The sequence below is a fragment of the Taeniopygia guttata genome, chromosome Z (genome assembly GCF_048771995.1).
Source record: "Taeniopygia guttata chromosome Z, bTaeGut7.mat, whole genome shotgun sequence".
Taxonomy (NCBI): Eukaryota; Metazoa; Chordata; class Aves; order Passeriformes; family Estrildidae; genus Taeniopygia; species Taeniopygia guttata.
The window spans coordinates 52656114-52678907 of NC_133063.1; the positions used below are offsets into that span (position 1 = coordinate 52656114).

At 35.9% G+C, this 22794-nt stretch overlaps 1 protein-coding gene across 1 annotated transcript in view; it reads right to left on the bottom strand.

Annotated features, from left to right (window-relative positions):
- The window catches only part of HCN1 (hyperpolarization activated cyclic nucleotide gated potassium channel 1), a 192966-nt gene that overhangs the window by 37599 nt on the left and 132573 nt on the right, over positions 1-22794 (bottom strand). Inside the window, exon 5 of the mRNA XM_030257549.4 lies at positions 6764-6910. Within this exon, the coding sequence (XP_030113409.4) occupies positions 6764-6910 (147 nt within the window). The remainder of the gene's footprint in view (positions 1-6763; positions 6911-22794) is intronic.

Here is a 22794-nt window from a genome sequence, read left to right on the forward strand (position 1 = left end):
AGAAAAACAAAGAAACAAAGAAAAAAACCCTTTAATTCACTAGTTAAAGATAAGGAGATACCTACTTGGCTTCCAATGTGACAACATCTATAATAAGAATACATTTTTCTTAGTTCCTGTCTTTAAGCTTCATATTAAGGATCACTGCATATTAAAATGCAGAAAGGTACAGTGGATTGCAGTGAACTAGTTACTTGTCTTTTATGAGATAAATTTATGGACATAAATTGTTATGGAATCCAATTCTCCAAATACAAATACTTCAATGATACTTTATTGTGTTTTAATTAAAAAAAAAAAAAAACCACCAAGATTTTCTACCATTATTTTAATGTTTGAAAGTCCATAGCCCATAATAATAATGACTGCACTACTAAAAAGGATCGAAGCATTCTGTAATCTAATCACACCCCATTTTGGTCTTATATCATTACTCTGGAGATGCTTCATCTTTTGTGCACAGGGCTATTGTATAGTCTAAGTAAGAATACATTGCTTAGTGATTTCTAAAGAGAAATACTAAATAAAAAGAAAGATATTTAAAAATGAGATACATTTTAATAGGGAAAAGGAGAAGGACAGCAATTAAGAAAGAACATCAAGGTTACCAAATTGCTAATTTTAAAACTGATTTTAAACACACAAAATACTTCTCTACAAAAATACCTAATTTGTTTACAAGTACCAAGCCATCTGGTTTGAGTCCAATTTTCACTCAGATACAATATAAATTATAAATTCAGTAATGGAAGCTTTCCTTCACTTTATTGTGAGAGTACTTTTCTTACAAGAACTGTCACAAAATGCCACTCCTCATGCATCACTAAGAGGCTTCTCGGAACCTTACAACTGACTCATTTGGCTGTCATAGGTACTGCAATGTACCTACATTCACTATCCCTATGGGAACAACAAAGGTCAAGGACGTCACAAAAATCTGCTCAGTTCCAGAAACAGCACCATGTAAAGGTGGAAAGCTTGTTTAAAAAAAAAATTTTAAGAAGCTTCTTATGCTCTGGTTGGAAGTTACTGGTGGGGAGCAATATTAAGTGATACACCTAAATAAATACATGGAATATTGTATTTATTACCACTTACAGTTAATTTTTACCATTACAATTTAAAAGAAAAAGTAAACTCAATGCTTGATAGTGATTAAAAAGCAAATCAACATTAGGAATTATTTGCATGATTATAGCATCAATATTCTTGCTGCAGACCTGGTAGTTTCACTTCTACAAAATTATAGTAGACCCAGGGGAAAAAAAAAATTCAAATGGTAAAAAGAATGATCCAGCTTCTATGCAAGAAAGAATTAACATTAAAAAAAATACAGCTTAAGGATGTAATCCTATACCTATAAAATCGTGACTGGCATGCAAGGAGCCAGCCAAAATTGACTGTACTGTATAATTTTTGCTACAAGAATTAATGGCCATCAAAACCAAAAAACATTTGGAGCTGTTTTCAATCCCAAAATAAGGTAGTGGTTTCTTATGCAGGTGTGAGATCTGTGCTCTTTGGTGTAGTTGCACCAAGGTGGTGTAGTTGCAGAGAGTACTTTGAAAAAAGAATGCAAATAAGTAATTGCAAGAGATGTGTTTTAAGGATTACCCAGTACTCAAATCACATCAGTCTCAGAATACCACTCCACCTGAAAATACTGTGGTTCTAGGAGAGTCATTAAGGGACACACCATACTTTCCCTGTTCTTGTTCTTTCATGGGCATGCACCCACAGCCACTGCTGTCGAGACTGATGGCTTAAATAAGGGCCAGAGCTGAGTTACTTTGACTTATACTCAGTTACAAGATGGAACTAGCAATGAATATGTACTTTTATAATTCAGGTGTTCCTTTGGAATGCATTTCTCAGGTGCACGTGGCTTTTGCTCTGTTTTTTTTTTTTTAACTTCTTGTCTGTAGTGTCTCCATTTCATGTCATGACTGTTATGAAGAACACTTTTGGGATTAAGGCCTTCTGAGGCCAAAGGGTGTTCAAGCCTTGTAGGTGGTAAGAATTACAAGTTTAAAAATGTTTAGTTTAATAGCTCTGCCTGCTGAAGAGCTAGAGATGATATTTATACAAGGACAACATGCTAATTTTTTCTAATCACTACCTCAAAAAATGAGGAAGAGAGACATTTAATTGCAAATGCTATTAAGGAACGAATTTATTTAACATGTCAACTGCTGTTAGAAAATGCAGTCTTTTTTCCAAGCTAGTCAGCTAGGTTTTCTTTACCATGAGAGCATGTGTGTGTGGGTGGTGTGTGCAGAGAGAGCCTGATTATTATCTTAGACTTGTTGCAGAACTTTTATGGAGAGACAGATATGTTGGATGAATCCAACACTGCATGGCATCTAACAAAATTTCATCTCTACGTAAATTGTAACTGCCAGGAGTCTCTTGATTATCCTGTTCTTGAGAAGACTGGACATTTATTATCAGATAAGTGTGTCTGTGGAAAAGGGAATACGCTTTCAGTTCAAGTGAAATTTCTGAATTTAATGAAAGGAGACACTTATCCTTTATTTTTGTCAGAGAGCATGTGTCCTTACAAGCAGGTATGCACATAACATGTTGCAATTTATGGTTAATTCAGTTGGAGTGTGTGGAGCTGAGTATATTCAATTAATTGCATTCCTAGTGGATTAATAAACCCAAATTGGGCAATTAACAAAACAGGGGAGAATATAGAGCTTTTCAGTATTATAAATGTAGCTTTAGTTCCCAATCATCAAATGCAATCTCTTTGTTAATACTAGATGATCCTTGAAGAATACAGGTCAGCAAGCACTTGTGTTACTCAACTTTAAGCACATAGACGGAGCCTTGTACAGTTTAAAAAGGTTCAGGATTCCCTTTTCCCTTTTTTTTATGAAGTCTTAGTTAATTCCTCACAATAAGCATGACTCTATTTCTACTATCCAATCAAGCTAGGCACTCACACACATGTATCAAATATTTTCTCAGATTTTAATTATTTTAATCATTCAGGTCTACTATGAATATTCCATACATAATGTTCAGAAGATCACTGAATTAACATCCATCCTCTTTTACAAAGAATATCTTAACCTCTGCTATCAAGGCAGATTATTGCCCTGCTCTGCACTGGTGTGACCTCACCTTGAGTCCTGTGTGCTGTTTTGGGTGAGAGTATAAAAAAGACATTGAACTATTAGAGGAGGATAACAAGGATGGAGAAGGGCCTTGAGGGGAAGCTGAATAGGAGTAGCTGAGCTCACTTGGTCTGTTCAGCCTGGAGGAGACTGAGGGGACACCTCACTGCAGTTACAACTTCCCTGTGAGGGGAAGAGGAAGAGCAGACACTGATCTCTGCTCTGTGGTGACAGTGACAGGACCCGTGGGAACGGCCTGAAGCTGAATCGGGGAAGGTTTAAGTTGGACATCTGAAAAAAGTTTTTCACCCAGAGGGTGGTTGGGCACTGGAGCAGCTCCCCAGGGCAGCAGTCGCAGCACCAGCCTGACAGACCTCAAGAAGTGTTTGGACAATGCTCTCAGGCACAGGGTGTGACTCCTAGGGATGGTGCTGTGCAGGGACAGGGGTTGGACTCAATGAGTCCCTTCCAACTCAGTATATGCTATGATTCTAGATTCTATAAGCATATACAGGTTTATTACTAGTACTTATTATGTAAGAATTATTTTTACACCAGATTTTTGCTGCTAATTCTATTATTCTATTATTCTATTATTCTATTAGTACTTTAGATATTTTTAATGGTTGAATGATCATATGTATATCAAGCATAATTACTTTCTTGCTAAAAAAACCCCAAAATTTTGAAACATGGACCAAAAAGAAGGTCATCACTCTTAAAGAAAGCATAGCTATGGAGAATTTCAGCCAATACAGTAGATTTGAATGGATGAGAACAAGAAGTAGAGAAAACCCTGTAATTTTTTCATAACATTTTATGATGCTATAATTACTCAGCAATTAGTATGGTTTCTTTTGTTCTGCTTACTCCAAGTGAAGAGATAATGGTTTCAGCTTAATATCTTCATCAGAAACTACTTCCATCAAGAGAAGTATGTCCTGTGGAGACATACTTTTATATATATATACATACAGATACAGATACACACACACACACACACACACACACACACACACACACACACACACATATATATATAATGTTTACTCTAAATTCCAAGTATAATCAAATGTAGGATTAATTAAAAACTTAAGAAATGCACTAAATATTTAATTTTCAATGATGCAGCCAGGGTATTTTGTACTATTACCTATTATAGCCTTGTGCAGTTAATGGCATGTAAGATGGTAAAACCCATCCAATATATGAACAACTATGTTCCACCTTTAAAAGACTCCAGTTTATTATCTATTATTTTCATCAAAAAGATACCACCTGCACTACTAAGCTGCACATACTGAAGTGGTAGCTAAAACAGAATCTGAAATTATTAACCAAGCAAAATACCTAAGTGATGTTTTCAGGTCACAGTTAATAAGCGGCCATGAAAATTTGGACAAATTCATTAAGAAACCTGTTCTGGCACTGCCAGTGGCCAGTTATTATTTTTTCTCTTTTCTCTTTTTGACCTTTCTCTGGAACTCTACTGCATTATCAGCAAGGCAATGTGCAACCTGATTGTAGCTAATTTTTTGTTGTACAATAGAGAGAACAAAGAAGACCTGCTAAGTACAGCATAACCATAGCAAAATCAGAAGCCATTCCTTCCACAAAATTCTATTATTCTTTCATGTTTTTAGGGGCTTATTAATTTTTGAAATTTTACATGCTTGATCTCTCACCAGAAGTGCTTTTTGTTTTTTATGGTTGACCATATTTGCCTTTCTGCTTCTAAGCTGTTAGATAAAAAGGAGGGGAAGGGGACAGGGATAGAAGAGAGAGAGTGGAAGGAAGGAAACAAAAACGGAGGCAAGAAAAACTGAAAACACAAGTAATTAGGGGTGCCACAACTGCAACTTGCTGTTAGTAAAATAGTATTTTGCAATGGAAGGGTACCAGGCTTTACTTTTGGAGAAATGCTTTCCTTAGAAGTGGAAACAGATGAAACTGTTTCTGCTGTCAGTTTAGGTACATGCTTCTGTTCTCTTAACAAAACACAGGCTCCATATTGGCTGAGATTCATGTTTTTACTCTCACAGTAGTCTAGGGATAGTTCCCACACTTTTCCTGTCCCACAAGGCAGATTCTTGTAGTACATTCTCCTCTTGGTATTTCAAAAGCTACTGAGGGGAGCCACAGCATAAACAGGCAGTAGCAATGCAGAAGCTAGGTCCCTCTACCTGCATTCCAAAACACAAACTCTAAATATAAAGGAAGACCTCAGATTACACCTATGTGAGGGAATTAAGTAGGTTCAGGATCTGGAACTTAATCGTGGGCTATTAAATTGTTAGAACAATCATGATTTGGTCTGATTTTGACTTCAAGCATCTAGCAAAGACCAACAATTTTGGGCAGCACTCACCATTACCACTTGGCAGTTTGTAGGAGGGACTACTACAAACTTTCACAACAGAGATGTGAATAAACTGTGGTTTGGCAAGGCTTTGTTTCTTTATGACTATTTTAAATATGGAACTTGATTGATTTTGGCAATGGACTATATGACATGTTTTCTCCTCCCAGCAGAGTGCAGCATTCAGTAGTACAGAAAATCCACCACAGACCTCTATTCTCCCTTTATCCCTCAAAACCTGAAGAAAACCCTGACCAATCTTCATCTATCTTTCCAAAAGTACAGGTGTCATGATGTTCTCTGTTGGATGTTATATAGACATTATACACAGCCATATATATGTACATATGTAAGGACGCATAACCAGCACCACTCCTCCAAAAGCAGAAGCTATTACAAGGCATTACTTGGTAGCACTGAAAATCACACAGATTTCATCACATACCAGACTGCTCCACCCTTACTTTTCTTGTTTCCTTTCTCTTTTCCCTCTTTATGCTCTCTTTCCTCTGAGTTTTTCAACTTGCTTCTTCTCTGGGCTTTTTCCCTCTTCTTTCAGTAGCGGATATCAGCCAATATCCTTGAGGAGGTCAGGCATGAGCACAGCCCAACAGAAGACTGTCTGATTTATATTCCCATTAAGCAGCTACTTCTGCTACCACAAGATGCCACCTTGTCCCACATCAGCAAAGAAAATTCCAACTGCTTCCACACATCACATAACATAGCAAAGCATAAGCCCTAAAACTGGAATAAAGACTACAGTTTCAACAAAAGAGATTTTTTTAATGGCTTGTATATGTAATATTCCAGCTTCCTCATCTCAAGTTAAAACCACTTTTACCAACAATGCTACTTTAGAAAATGAAGCAAAGTCACTTTGTGGTGACTTTCAGTGGTTTTATCTGTATAGATGTATGGCTAACAAGTAGGGGGAGTAGAGAAAGGATTTCACCTAAGATTATTTTAGTCCATCTGATCTCTGTTTTAAAAAGTGGCAGAAAAATGGGAATTTCAGTCAACAATAGGGCGTGGTTTTACTCTTTGGTAGGATTTTATCCTTTGACATCCTTGTGTGGCAGTGATTGACAGATTCCTGAATAAAGTGTAGATCTCATTTCTTGTGTCAACCTAGTATAAATTTAGTTATCCTGGTCACCCATGACTATGGTAAAGAAGATGAAATTTTATAGAAGGTAAAGAGCATTTCAACACAGGAACAGCAAAGACAAGAAATTTTTTCCTAGCATGAAGAGCTATTCAAATATTTTAATCTTACCTCCCTGAGAGGATCATTGAGCTCATTCAAAATATTTTCTTCATCAAAGATCTTGCCTTGGTAGCGATGCTCATAGTAATCATGGATCTTCTGGCGCATTTCAGCAGGTAACTTGTGAAATGACATGTACTGTTCCACTTGTTTGTACTGTCAGGATAAAAAAAAAAAAAAAAAAAAAAAAAAAAAAGGCGAATTAGAAAAAAGCCTTAAATTTTTGCTATCTAAAATACAAATTCATTCACCTGAATGTCCACTTAAGCTCTACATATTCTAGAAAGATAACATTTTTTTCACAGATATATGAATTAATGCAATATTACTCACATGATAGCATATCTATAAATTACAGAAACTACCTTTAGCAGCAATACTAATATCCACACGAATATATAGGTTTTAGAAGCCAAACCCTCATACTTCTCATATGTCTTCTAAATTCAAAAATACAACAACACAAGTTTTAGCTCATGCAGCAGACAGGAAACCTGTACACAATGTTTAGTCCGTAGCACTGCATTCAGGAAGAGCTGAAGTTGTGAAATTTTAGAAACTGGCTATGCTGTATTGCTAAGCAACATATTAATGTTGTGTATGTTTATAAAGTTAAAACCTGTGGCGAAAATTAAATAGAAAACATTCCTCATGAGGGATGAAGAGAAGAGAGAGGTAAACTAGAAAAATAGGTGGGGAATCAGGAAGAAGAAAACAGTGAAGAAAAAGATACCAGGATCCCGGAGACTAAGCTCACTTCATTTACCCTGCACTTCTGTTTTGGTTTTTTTTTTGTTTGTTTATTTGTTTTTAACTAGTCCTCTGTCCTATATTCTGGGGATTTGTTTTTGTTTTGTTTTGTTTTGTTTTGTTTTTGCTTCCCTTTTTCAGAAGCAGTTTTGAATAGCATAATTTTCAGAAAATGATGTCCCAAATCAGCATACTCGTAGTGTACTAAACTACATAATAATCTAAGACCCACAGAATGGACAAGTTGTCTAAAGTGCAAATGGACAAATCCACCAGAATAAGATTTTTGCCTCTCAGAGCCCCCGTCCTTGTCTCAGCTGAAAAGGATAAGGCACTGAGGCAGAGAAGGATAAATCCCATCTCAGGCTGAAAGGAGAGTTAAAGCTTGTCAGAAACTTGATTCACAGATATAAACAGTCTTTATTTATTTTTTATTAGTTATTTCTTACTTAATTAAGAAATCTAAACTATTTCCAGTGAAAAAGCCAGTGAAGTCCTAATTAGGATTGGCACGTCTGTAGAACAATTAAGCAATTATAACAATTATAGAATAACTGTATCATGTACATGCCCTTTTTATGAACTGCAGCACCTATCCTTTAACTTATATAATTGAAGACTGTTCTGTCTTCTGGAATTGAAATTAGCTTTTGCTTTGCAAAGTGGCAAAAGATTAGATGAGGCCATGTGTACAACATACATTCCAAAATTACAGGGAAAGTAATTTTACATGGGACTATTTAACAATGTATGATGAATATGTTAGAGTAATTTAACCCCTGCACAGTCATTTTGCTCCTCTGCACTAACAATTTTTCACCCACATCCTTTAGATGTGTGATTTAAATTTGCATGCCTGACATTGGTTTCTGATAAGAAATTTATCCATACGTTGTGGGTTAGAATCAGACATCATAACTATGGCCCCTACAACAGAGGCTGCTCCCTCTACACAATCTTATTCACACACAAATGTGCTTAAGTAACACTAATAATGAATAATCCTTGCTAATAAAATAAACACATTCATTCTGATGTATATTGCAAGCAAGCTGCTGAAGATTTTTACATCAGAATGACCTTGAAATAGAGAAAATTCAAGCTACAAGGAAATTGCTTGGGCAGCAATTTCCACTGCTGCCTTTCATTAGTGCTGTTATTTGAATGGGGACTTTCTCCTGCACCAGCAAGCTATTTTCTTTAACAAGATTTATGCTTACACATGAGACTTTCAGGGAAAAAGAAAAAAAAATAAAACAAGTAGGAATGTACTGCTTATCACTGGCATGTCTCCAACTGTTTTCAAATTAGTAATATATAGAATATAGGCACAGATAAATATTACTACCATTTTCTTTAAAAATCTATGAAGAAGTTTCTTAACTTTAGCTTTCCACAATTCCCAGAAGTTTGTAACCATTTAATATAATATCAAGATCCTTCTATATCTAAAGAGCTGAGCCTGTGAGTGGGTAATATACTGTCACTACCTCTTTAATCAATATTTTCCTGATATTCTCAGTGTGTGATTTTGGCTCATTTTCTCTATCATTCACTGTTCTACTACTCCCTTCCTGACATTCTCTTCACACGTAGCGTTACCTCAAAACTTTTAACATTGTTGTCCAGGAACTGATATCTTACATTAACTTAGCACAAGAAATAATTACTTTTTCAATTCGTCAGAAAAGTAAGTTCACATTGTCAGCCTCCTAAATGTTACTGGCAATACTGTGGGTATTCCAGATTAGTTACCACAGTGGTGTGTCACATGCCCAATTGTAAAAAAAAAAAGTGCTGAAATGAAGACATAAAAAGAGCAGGATTAATATGGTCTTGTTAATTTTATTTAGTAAACCGGGAATTTGTCTAAATTAATATTGAAGTGCATTTTCATTGTGAATAGAGATATCAGATATCAGTATCAGACCACAGATATCAATAAAGGTTAGAAATAAAGGTATTTTTCACTTTAATGTAGTTACACTAGGCTTTATTCCTCGAGCTGTCTTTATATATTACAAAAATGCAAATGGCTTTAAGAGAACTTTAATATCTTCTGGGAAAGTTAAAAGATGTAAAAAAGATTTTAAAATTTTCATTAGTGTTTTAAATCCCTTAAAAATATGATAATTCAGTAGCTTCTTGATTTTTCTAAATAAAATTTTAGATCTGAAGTGGACGAAACTGTCGGTAAAGTTAAATTTTGTTAAAAAAGGATCTTTTAATCTTATTTAAAATGTCTGTAACCAATCCTGATCTATCCATATTTGAACCTGCATTTTTATATGTGATAAAAACAATTTCTTTCTAATAACTCTTCTCATTACACTACATCCTCTATCTTTTCCCCTCTAGACTTAAAATTTTGATTTGCTTGCTCTTTTGTTATGGGGTGGGACTTTTGCTACTTTTTTTGGGCTTTTTTATCCTTGTTTGCTTTGGCTTATTCTGAAAATAGATGTCTTAATCCATTCATAAAAACACCTTCAATTATTTATAGCATTTGTGTAAAAAAACTTTCAGAGCCACAGTAAGCCCTCTCAAGATTTACTTCCTTTTTTTTTTTCTTCTATTTCTGGCTTTTTGTACGTCACATGAAAAGTGCCAGGCTACATTCAAACACAAAAGACTCTCCTAAACCCCTAAGCCCCTGCTTTTTAATTTCTAATTTCCTTTCCATTCTTGCTCCTGCAGGTAGCACTTGATTTTCCAGGAAAGTCTATTTAGTAAGGAATGTGTGCACATCTAAAGGGATGTGCCATAAGTGTTAAAAATATGTATTCCTCGTCTTCTCAATACCTTTGAATGGAGTAAGTACTATGTTGCAGACCACTCAACAACTATGTTTTTTTTTTTTTTTTAATGAATTTTTGATTGTTTGTCCTAAAATGAATGCATATATTAATGTGATTTATATATTGAACTGCCATAGTTTCATAACTTTATATAGGTTTTTATTCATCATTGAAATGAAAATGTCCATATATGCTACAAAATTGCTGAATAGAAACAGCTAAGTGGATTTCAAAGTTTCAAAGTAACATTCCACAGATTTTAATGCAAAACACCACACAGTAATATTTGAATCATGCTGTTTCAGATATAATTTTATTCATGGCTTCTTTGTATTTAGCAAAATTCTGCTACTGGGCTCCTCCAGCAAAAGGTGAAGAGTATGACATCAGTTATATGGGGTCCATGATAGAATGGCTTAGGAAAGTACAGTTACCCTTAAAAAAATAGGTACGGAAAAAGGCAAAGGAGAGGAAGGACATACTGTGCACAACAATTTGCAACTGACACAGGGAAAATATTTTAACATTAATATAATGTTAAATCACAACACAGAAAAAAATTCCAGTGGAACAAACAGAACAGAACCTTAATGTTGATCTTTCACAAGATATTTTAGTATATATGTTGAGCCTACCACATCCTTTCTTCAAAAAGTTTCGTAACTAACTAGTTGATCTTTTTAGCTGAAAAATTTGTTGGAGTCCTAATAAACTTTACAGCTCAGCATTCTGTCCTTGATACAATAAATGACATAAATATTTGAAAGACATTAATAATATCAATTAAAAAACATGAAACTATTTACCTTCATGTGCCTGGAACTGGTCCCACCTAAACGACCTGAATACCTTTCAAGCAAAAGTGCCAAAGTCAGATTTTTCCAAAATGTCAGCACTCAACAACTTCCATAACTGGCTAGTTTTTCAAAGAACTTTGTCCCCTACACCATCAGTTGAAAGTCCAGCTTGAACAATAGGACTTTTGCACTTCATACAATAATTTTGTCCTTGGCAATAGAGCCTCACTTCTAAGAAAGTATCCCCCAAAAATCTAAGCAACTACAAATAGCATTTTATTAAGATTTATAGCCAGTCAAAGCTATATCTTTGCAAATAAAAAGTGCAATGAAATGTGGAGGAAAAAAAATCCTATATACTGATTGCAAATGTAATAGAAAGCAAAGACCATTTGTTAAGTCCTTCTACTGAATCAAGGAAGTCCTGTCCTACAATTTAGATGCAACATATCCATCCATACTCTTAAAATGGTTTGAAAATACTTGCATACAACGTATGAAAGAAAAATCTACACATCATTAAAAAGCAGAAGATTTAACTCACTGAGAAGGAGTAGAAAGATAAGAAGGGGGAATTTGATCAAGATTAAGCCTTTCTAAGTAAAAAACATACTGTTTCAAGAAGCTCAGTGGTCTTTTATATAGTTCTGAATCTTATTTTAAATTTTAGTCTAAACATATTCAGATGCAGCTTAAATCAGCTAATGTTAGTACAAAATTATCTAGCAGTTGCAAAAGATTCTGTCTCTTGGTATATATCTCTGGAGTGTTTATAGCAAATTGTGTCTCTCCCCAGCATCATGTAAGTAGCTGATTCTGCCTTTTGTTCAGATCACAGCATTTTTGCTCACACCAGAGCATTTTTGTTCAGAACTGGCCCTCTTTTTCATCTGTTCTAGTTTGAGTTCATCTTTATCCAACTGCAATTACTAGAATAGTACATAATACTTTAGAGGATGTATCACCAATTTGTAGTTCAGTCTGATTTCTTTCTCATCTATTGGAAAACCAAGACACATTGAAAAAGCTGTTTGCAGCCATTTTATGAGCAGCTTCAGCACTCAGATTTCTCATTTTCTCCTTGCCACTTACAGTTACTGGGCTCTTCATCTCCCCGTTTGTAACAGCAGCTTGTACTAGTATCTGAGTCCTGAATTTTGAGTTTCTGAATTTCATCTTATTACTATTATTTCATCTCTTAAAACTCAGCTCATTCTATTTTCATCTTTCTGTAAAATTAGCTTTATACCACCCTAGCCAACCTTTCTAACTGCCAAATCATTGTTTAGCACAAGCCTAATGGTCTACCATGCCTTTAGATATTTTTCTACCACAGAATCACAAATCAATTAGGTTGGAAAAGACCTCTGGGATCATCAAATCCAACCTATGACTGAACACCACAATGTCAATCACACCCTGGCAATGAGTGCCACATCCTTAAACACCTCCAGAGACAGTGAATCCACCACCTCCTTGGGCACCAGTCCATTCCAATGTTTAATCACCTCTTTTGTGAAGAAATTTCTCTTGAAGTCCAACCTGAAACTCCCTTGGGAAAGGTTGAGACTATGTCTTCTCACTCCAGATCGGATCTCAAAAACTTGCAATTGGGCCAAAATAATCAAACTGGGGTGTATACTGGCAGTAGCACACATGATAGCAATGAAAATTGCTGTCCTTCACCAGATTTGCTTTGCAGAGAGAAGAATAAGGCCTTCAGTTTTGTGTAGGTGACATGTTTTGATCTACATGGCAAGTATCTATACAGAAGAGATCCCAGAAACATCCTGTACATCCTAATACATAAATGTACATAAAAAGTTTTCATTCTGATTAAACCCATGATTCAGGTGACTGACAGTTACCGAGCATTTAAAAAACCAGCTGATCTTAATATGTTTTCAAGCAAACATTCAATAAAATGGGCAGCCTAAATACTTTTATAGTATTCTAATAGCTTTTTTGTGCTAGCTTGATTCTACAAACACAGTTTAAAACATTAAAAAACACTTTTCCAGTACTTTTTAATCCCTCTAACAGCTCACTGGCTTTACACTTCAGAAGTTATTGATATCAAAGTCCTTTTTGTCTCTGCTATTGTGCTGTAAGGCCTTGAAACAAACTGAAGGAACTGAGGAGCTTTGACTCACTTCTTGTCCTTCACTAAGCTGAGCTCAAGGTTTTATTTTCTGATTACAGATTTTTATTTACTTTCCAGTGAAGAAAAGGGAGAAAATCTTTCTGATTTTCAGAAGGACCAGGGGGAAGGTGGGTGAAGAGGCCCTGGAAATTGTTTCAAAGCACATAAATACTCAGTTAACAATTTGCATATTCGTGGAGATTTAAGTCCCTCATTTCTCTGCAGGAGTTACCAGACAGATGAATTTTGAGGAAAAGAGGGGAGGTTCAACAGGGACCCCGTGATATAGAACAGGAGGGATGGCATTTGCAACAACTGTATAGCCAAATACAGTATAATATTGAAGCTACCCAAAACAAAATGCAAAATGTTATAAGGTAAAATAACATCATGTTGGAGTTTTGTTGCAGGTTTTTTGTTTGTTTGTTTGTAGATTTGTTTATTTTTAATGGAAAAATAACTTCCTTGGAGTGTATAAAAGTTAATGGTTTTTATAGAAAATTTTGCCTTGTGGAAATTTTTTGTTAAAAACATCTGCCTCCCTCCCAAGCAGCACTAATGCTCAGGCCTGGAGATAGCATGAGCTGTATGGACAGGGACTGAACTGAACGGTGAGCACACATTTGCAAATTGCAGAACAGGAGAAGCTTTACCATATTAAAGGCATGACAGGTATTATTCCTCTCTTAAAATTATTCAAATGCATGGTGGACTTCAAAAGTGAACAATCAGGGAACTACACAAACTAATAAATATTCAGGAAACTTCATTTTCTAGTGAAATATTAAACATATAAAAATAATATTCTAGTTTACAATTGACGGTAATGTCTACTACATTTACATTTGCCATTCAACTGAGTGTTGACTTTTCACTCAAATTACATTGAGGAAGACATGTCTAAAATAAACAAACTGAAGTTTCATCTGACCAAAAATTCACAGGCAGTTAATTTTTAAGCATCATATCTAGATTTCATTTGTTGAATTTTTTTCTGCGCAGAAGGATAAGTTCAAGTGCAATGAGTGACTACTGAAAAATTATAAAGGAAAACAGGTTTTCACCATATGAAAAAGAAGTAATATTGCTGTTTAATAACAATCATTCAGCAAAATATATATTTTTAGGAATACAGGAATAAGATTTGCAAAGTACTGTACAAAGATCCCAGAATGAAATAATTTTAATTTAAAGATACTATTTTGAAATAAAATGTGCACTTTAAGATCACCTACTTTGCTAAAACACTTTATAAATGGCTTCAATTAAATTCTATTCTATTATGCAATACTATTTAAATGGTACATAAAAATTACATTATTCCCCCAAAAAGAATGTGTCATTTCATATGGCGCATATTCCCCTTTCTATGCTATCTTTCTCTCTCATATAAAATAGTGAATTAATTTGCTTTTTCACTCAGTCATTTGAAAAAATTAGACACTAGATTGTTTACAATCTTTTAAAATTATCTCAACTCAGTATTCAATAGTGCCAACTCCCTAACTGAGTGCACAGTTGGATGTCTGTATATCACATGATATTGCTTCAGCTTGCTAAACAAATAATCTAATCTGTATAAGTAAAAAAAAAAAAAATGTCTAGGAAAAAACAATACCCTGAGGCTTCTCCCAGGAAGAATTTGAACAATATTAGATAATCATAGACACCAGGCTATCCTTTTCTCCGTTTGCAGGAACTTCCAATCTAACATCCTAACTGGGCTCTATGTTAAAATAATTTTTAAAGACATTACATTGTAGATTAATGGGAAAGGAATGAGAATTGTATAGCTAATATTTATTAATGGCTACATAACAAATTTACAGTTTTTCTTTTCACATTTATTGTGAGAACCTGGTATTTTATTCTTCTTTAACTCATTAACATGTCATCAGCTACAAGCATTACTCCTGACACATAGTGGTGTAAATGAAGTAAAACTGGTATTCCTGCTCAAAAAAGATGGCCAACCATATTTCCAGCCCTGCCAGTGTTTGACTGTGGGAATCTGGGCAGGGTATGTAGCCACTGCAGGATGGTTACAGGCTTTCTCTCTGTCTGATACTGCAAACTGTGCTATTTAATAAGCCTGTAATCTGACTGCAGCCATTGTCAGCTCACAGTCAAAACCAGTTTGTGTGCCTTGACTGGCAGCTGAGAAGCCACACAGTAATAGACTGGGTCTGCTGCTCTCTACTAGCTGTGCCGATGGCTCTAGCCTGGAGCTCAGCTACCAGCAGCCAGAATAAAGTGGAGAACATAATCACTGATCATCTCTCTTGTGCCATAAGGGAACCCTGCCTCACTAACGAGGATTCCTTATTACTGTAAGGACCTCACTTCATGTAAACACAAGGATCAACTGCCCTTGGGTTAGAATCTGAATGATTTTTAGATTAATGGAGGACAGAAAGGAGAGAAAGGCCAAGAACATCTTCCCAGGCTAGAAAGAATTCTGGATAAATATTCCTAAAGTGTTTAAGCTCAGTATCTGTTCAATTTCACCTGCCATTTAAATGCATGATCTTCAGTAGCTGATAATATGCATTTCCGATTTTGAGTGCTCATTCTCTTCCATAGAACAGTTTTTTCATCTGTACAGGAGTACGCTTGTTCATTCTGTCCTAATATTAAAAATAATATCTTTAGGCTGCTGCTTCATACGTGCTAGAGGGTTTTCGCCAGTTTTCAGGCACTTGGCCATAGGGGCTCTTGCTCTCCAATGGAAATTCAACCAGGAATCAGGAAATACTGCTGTGCCCCTTGAAGGGTCACTCTAAGTCTGGTGTTTGTATAGCTCATCCTTTTTATACTCCTTTTCGTCCTTTATTTGACTGGTATTATTAGGAAAAGAAAGGAAGGTTTTGCATGTTGAAATATCTCCATGCTTCAAATGGGGACAAGACTCCAATTTCTGTCCCTCTCTTGCATGTTTCCCCAGCCACACAGGAAAAACAAGCTATTTCCATTTCACAAACACCTCTTGTTTATGTGTGGTCCTCTGGCATACAATGGCTGTTCATGAGACAGCTGAGTTTTTACCTGACCACTGAGGGACCAAAGGACACTCTCTAACCAAATACTTGGTCATATCTGAAGTTAGCACTAACTTTAAGTCACATGATGATTACCTATGATGATAACTCAAAAATGAGTAAGCCCAGATGGCTCTTAAATAACCAGAAATCTATCTGTGTTCAGAAAAGACATCAAGCAGTACACATGGCATCAAAGATTTGATTATCTTATTTTGATAGTGGCAAAGTAATAAGCTCACCTGTGCATCCCACAGTCACTGAAAGCTGAATTTATTAGGGCTCAAGAGATATTTCTACAATCTGCTTTCTTTACTACTACTTTACTTAACATACAGATATTTGCACTTAAAGAAGAAACAGTTTATAATCACAGATCAAAATAAAATTTAAGTATTCCTACTGAATGGCATGTTAATGTTAAGTTCATTTTTATAATTCTTTATCATGAGATGGAACTGAAGTGATTTGTTTAGCCTAAAAGCTATCATCTGTTTACCATTTATTTTTCACTAATTACCCCCCAAAGAGTACTGTTGCTTACAAGAATGCTTTAAACTGTCATTTTACTTACAAGCAGTAATTAAACACTTCCTTTCAATTGCCAGAAAATACACAATCTCTTATTATTGTTCCTTTCAATTAGTGTAATTGAGAAATTAATTAAGTAATTGGGAGATTTCTGAATAGGATTTGTTTTCTTAGACTGCTCTTTATCTTTCACAAATTTGCTTTTTCCTGCTTTAAAAAGGGGAGTGAAGCAACATAAAAACCAGGATCAGTTCCTCTCTTCATAGAGGCAATGACAGGAATCTGCTTTAATGAAATAACAATCAGAGCCCCAAGGCATGAGAAGAAAAACATCTCTCCTTCATGCTACTTTTGGTGAAACTGTAACAAGTCTAAGGCAAGATGATTTTCTTTTTTGATGAGAAAGATACTGTAAATATGACAACTTAGTCAAAAATATCAGATATGCTGTAATGGCCTCCTTAGAGTTGCCAGTTTTGAAGTGAAATTTAATACCTATCCTGTCATCTTGTATAATAATTTTTCTTACTTTTTAAGCAACTTGAATTTCTTTCTTTTTCTTTTTTCCCTTCCCCTTTTTTGAATTTACTTGGCCAATAAAAAGAATATATATCAAAGTAAGTGCCTAGAGGGGAGGAGCAGAAGACAAAAGGAGTTGTTCCCCAGACAAGCAGTCTAGGGAAGCAAAAAGGATCAGCTCATCTCTGCTGGGTCACTTCTTTAGTTCAGTTCTGGGCATGAGCAGCCATGATGGGGACATCTGGACCTGGGCACTCAACACACACTTGTCAATCACCTATTTCCATTCCAATGCAAGTTTTTTGGAGATGTGTGTTAATTCTCCTTATCAGAAGCACTGGTTTCCTCTGATCCTGATCCTGCCACACAGAAACATTGCATAATGCTAAATTCTATGTGTCCCACAATGCCTTTAGCTAAACTGGCATGCTTTGTTGTGAGCATCTCACCCACAGCAAATCCAGTTATTTCAAGAAGCAAATTGAAACAGCAATTTAGAAAAGAAATATAGAAAAATGTATAACTAGGTTGAAATTATGTAACTTTGTATCTATTGTTTAATAGTCGCAATGAAAAGAGGAAGAAAGAAAGTTTTGTTAACAGTGTAATTGTTACATCTGCTTGGTGTTGTGCCAACAGCTATGCTAGTAGCAGCACCAGCACACACAAGACAGGAACACCGGCACAATACAGCTGCTGATCCTGGTAATTTTATCTCTGATAAAACCTAATTATGTCTTCCCAGTTCCTTTTGTATTAATTAGTGAAAAATGCCAATTCATCAAAAAGAACTTTTTGATTAATTGCATTTAGTTTTTAATGCACCCACTTTCACATTTTTCACTTCCATGTCAAGAAACTTGCAGGCCAGTAAGTTTATCTTACATGGGAAAGCCTGTTCAAAGCTAAAGGGAGAAACAAAGAGATTCTACAGTAAGTAAAGTTGCTCTGTTAAAGGATGTATTACTTTTCTCAACCTCTGATCAGAGACCCAAAACTGGCCTTCCCTCATTTCACAGCAGCGTTTTAATGATGGCGAAATGGCTCTTCCAGGCTGGGCAGGGCATCTCCCAGTGTCTTTTCTACTTGTCTATTACATGTGAATCAAGATAAAGACAGAAAGTTCTCTTGTCCCTTGTAAGAAAAAAAATATTGATGTAGATGATCACATTTCACCTTGCTTTCCCAAGAATTCCATAATCTTCTACATAGAATTAAGGTGGTGGGAAGCACAAAGGGTCATCCCAGGCAGATGCTACTCATGGGGAACAAATGCCTGCACAGGGCCCTTGGCTGCAATTCACCCACCTCCCTGCAGGCATTTCACATGTAAACACCTGAGTCAATTTCAGACAATGCAGATTTTTTAAGACCCACAGGAGCTTAAAGGAGACCAGATAACCTCTGCTCTGAACAGGTAACCTCATCAATACTATTTTTCACTTTACGACTATTGTTTAATATCTGCAGTTGAAATCTTGCATGTTTTATTTGAGCATACAGCTAGATACTCTAGCATGACATAAAGAGCCCTTCCACTTATAAATGAGACTTGAAGACTTTAACTTACTTTTTTTTAGATAATCTAAGACTCTTTGTCAAACTGTTCAAGTCTCGTGTCATCTAAAAGACTAAGCTTAACACACAGTATCACATAATATTCATGTGTTCTTCACAATAATTGCAGCAGTCTTGACAAACTGCTCTTCATCTTCATGTTCACAGCTGTTTTGTTTTATTCTTTCTATAAATTACCCGTAATCTTCTTTTTCTTACCTTACTTTTTTAGAATCTTGAAGTTTATACATTTCAGAGACATCCTTAGAGAAATAAATTTATGGCACCTGAAGGCTTCTCTGATAAATGACAGACATGGCAGGAAAGTAATACTCCAAGCAACCTTTTGTACTCTCCTGAAGACCATCATTATAGACTTCATGGTTCCAGAGGAATGAGCAACAGGATGTATTCTCTTATATTCCAGAATTATGGAACTTAATCACTAGGTACAGGAAAAAAATCCCTTCAATTTTTAATGCCTTAAAGATAATTTTTTAATTAGAATAAAGATGATGTATATATGAAAACTACAGGCTCTATCAGGAATGGAAAAGCAATGAAACATTCTGCAAAAAACAAATTTTAAGACAATTTATAACTTTTTTCAAAGAAATAGACTCATGAATCCTGTAATAGTTCTGGTTATGAAGTCATAATTCACTGCATTGACCATTCGATCATTCAAATGCATCAAATCTTACAGAAAGAGCAGGTCTTATTTTTTATTCTCCAAAACAATGCAAAAAGTTCTTAGTAATAGTGGATTGCTTCCCACATCTCTCTGGAGGTTTAACTCTCAAATTAATGTTGATACTATATTTCTGTGCTGATCATTTCTGCAGAAACATTAGGGAAGGTCTTTTATTCAGTATTCACCTGGATTCATTCAAAAATGAAGTCACAGAGGTGTAACTGTTAAAGAGAAAGAATGGAGCCTCTGTGAAATAATACCTTTATTTTCTTTTCCACCTTTTTACAGAACAAGGAGAAATAGAGTGCTTTGACGAAATGGGCAAAACACCTCCAAGATGCTATGGAAAAACCACGAAAGGAGTACAAGATTAATAAAGGATTCTTGAAAAATTCTACAAAATTCTAAAGACCTAAGGATTCCTCATAATTTCTTCCACTTAAAGAAATATGTTTTATGAAGTGCAGATTTATTTCTTGCCATCTTAAATATTTTAGGATCAGTCTGCTCAGCATCTGAAATCTTAGCAAAATTTACCTTAGAGTTGAATAAAGGATCCATTATTTGCAGGGCAAGAGAAGCAAATAGCACTCTAGTACCACTGGCTGTGAGTATGATAGTTTGCCATGAATACTGTTTTTCAGGCCCAATGGATAATTCACTTTTGTCCTGAGCTAGTCCTCCAAACACCATTACCAGCACTGACAACAGTGTCTCATGGAAAGACTGCAGGTGTCTGACTCTTCAGACACCTGCTGAAGCTGAAGAGGTACCTGCCAAGGAGGGTTATTCCTGGTAGGCAATGCAAAATGCTTGGTTTTGTTAAAAAAAAAATGGTTTTGAAGGGACCATTAAAAAAAAAAAAAATTAAAGCATGAAATAGATAGATAGATTAAAAATCACCAGGCCCCTTTTCATTCTTCCAGAGATATTTGACCTAGACCACAAGGGAAACCTTGCAAAGACAACAGCAGTGCACCCACAATAGAGAAAGCTGCACCTGGGTGCAAAGCGCTGGTAAAGAGGTGCTGAAGCAAGAAAAACTTATTCATTTGTATTTTGTTTTTAAACTGAATCTGAAAAAGACCTGGAAAAAACCAGAATGTTTTCCCAGTAAATCAATATATTTTGAAGCTGTACAGACAGTGAAATTTTGCGTAGTCATAATCAAATATAGCTCAAATATAGCTCAAAAGGGCTCTGCAATGCTAATTCCTGAGAACTACAGAAACAGAATATTGCTTCCACTAAAACTTCAGCATTACATAAGAACCTCACTATAGATAACAACTACCTAACAATTAGGTGGTCACTTAGCAATTTTAAAGCAGCAACCACTTCATGTATAAGCTGGCACTTCCTTCTGTTTTTCACAGCACAAATTGCTGGCTAAAACAGAAGTTCTCTCTGCCCCCCAGGAAGATTATGTTAGAAATAGCATATAATGTAAGTTTGAATGTTAAACTTTGTTTTGAGCAATTTTCTGCTTTTAGCCCTGGTGTGTTGCAGAAATCCAGGCTAACACACTGAGGAGTTGCCTTCAGCTGCTGCAGACAGGGATGGCTCACTTTCTCAGCCTGTCTGATTGATCCTGTCTGATTGCTCAGAACTGTACTGCAAATTTAAAAGCCACATGCAATGAGGCTTACACCTAATATTAACGGATATGCCACAGCACAGTGCTTTCATTATTCACTTTCCCCCCGCCTTTCTTCTCCTTTTTCACATGCAGTTACATCACTGGACCCCTCCCCAGGAAGCTCTAGCTTTCTTGACATTAAGTGACATTACTGAATTGTTTGGAAAATGAAAGCTTTCTTTTCCTGCCATGGAAAGCATGGTGCATGGTTCAGCTCATGCCCTGTCTTCTCCAAACCACACAAAATAGACTGGTTTTGTGGAAGGTTTTGAGGAAGAAGAGGACAAATGGTCTCTACCAGATGCAGAGACTGCCTTAGAAAGAGACATGAGGATTGGGGAGTGCTGGTAGACTGAGAAACTAGGAAAGAAAATAAAGCTGAGGTAAAAACAAGGAAGAGCTAAGATTTATATCTGTCCCAAATAATTTCTGGTTTTGGCACTATTTTGCAAGGTTATACTGTTCTCCACTATCTTAAATCATAAACTTTTGCACAGCAAGGGGCTGATTTTTAAATATTTTGCAAACTAATCTAAACCACATTCTTTCAGCAATAAAAAGTATATTTTCTTTTACTGAGTTAGATATACTGTTGGTTTTATTGTGCTCTCATTTTTCATGCAGAGTTACTCCCTGACTGTTACAGCTTTGTTTTGAAATCAATGGACCAATACAGTTCATCCAAGTTTTAAATCTCTTTTTTCCCTTTTTTATCAGATTTCAGGTTTTTTTTCCCTAGCAACACTCCTTGAAGAGTTAATACTGTTGCCTGCCTTACAGCTGCACCCAATGGAGCAGGGATTATCAGATGCTATCCTGTCTCTGCTCATGCAACCCAAAACTTCCTGCCTGGCTGAACTGGGTAATGTGATATAGTAATCCAGGTAATCATTCCATTGATCATCCTCACTTCAATTCTCTTCTATTATTTATTTGTACTGTCCACATATAAAAGCTGATGTTCAAAGTGAAGGGATAAGCAGGTACAAATAGAAGGCTCATCTCTATCTCTTTGCCAAAAATTGAGTGTGTGTCAAATGACTTCCTAAATTCTTTCAGATGCCATCATGTACTGCCCACTGAAATGTCCTTGCTTAGCCATGAACAAATTCCTCAATAGAAGCTCCTCTGTCAATCACAGTTCTTCCCTAAAACAAGTCATCATCTACCCCCTGGGGCAGTCCCTGTTGTTTCCTTCATCTTCATTTCCTCACATATTCTTTGGTTTCTGCCATTTCAAACTGGCTTTTCCTGGCAGGCATACCATAGGAAAAAGCCAGAGATGCCTTTTCACTATCTCTGTTACACTGATCAGTGATCTTCAGAGGCTCTCTGCCTCAGTTTTCCTTTGAGTCAGATTTTGGGTTGCCTCTGATGTCAGTGGTACTCCTGGCTGAGGTACGGCCATGTCCATCTTTTGATGCTGCCTGGTGATACCCAAACATGGGCTGAACAACATCTATCATTGTGCAGGAATAAAGCAGCAACATAGACAGATGGATTCTTCAGCCATCTATCATGCACCTCTATTACATTCCCTACAAAATCAGGGAAAACAAAAGCCTATGCCTTAA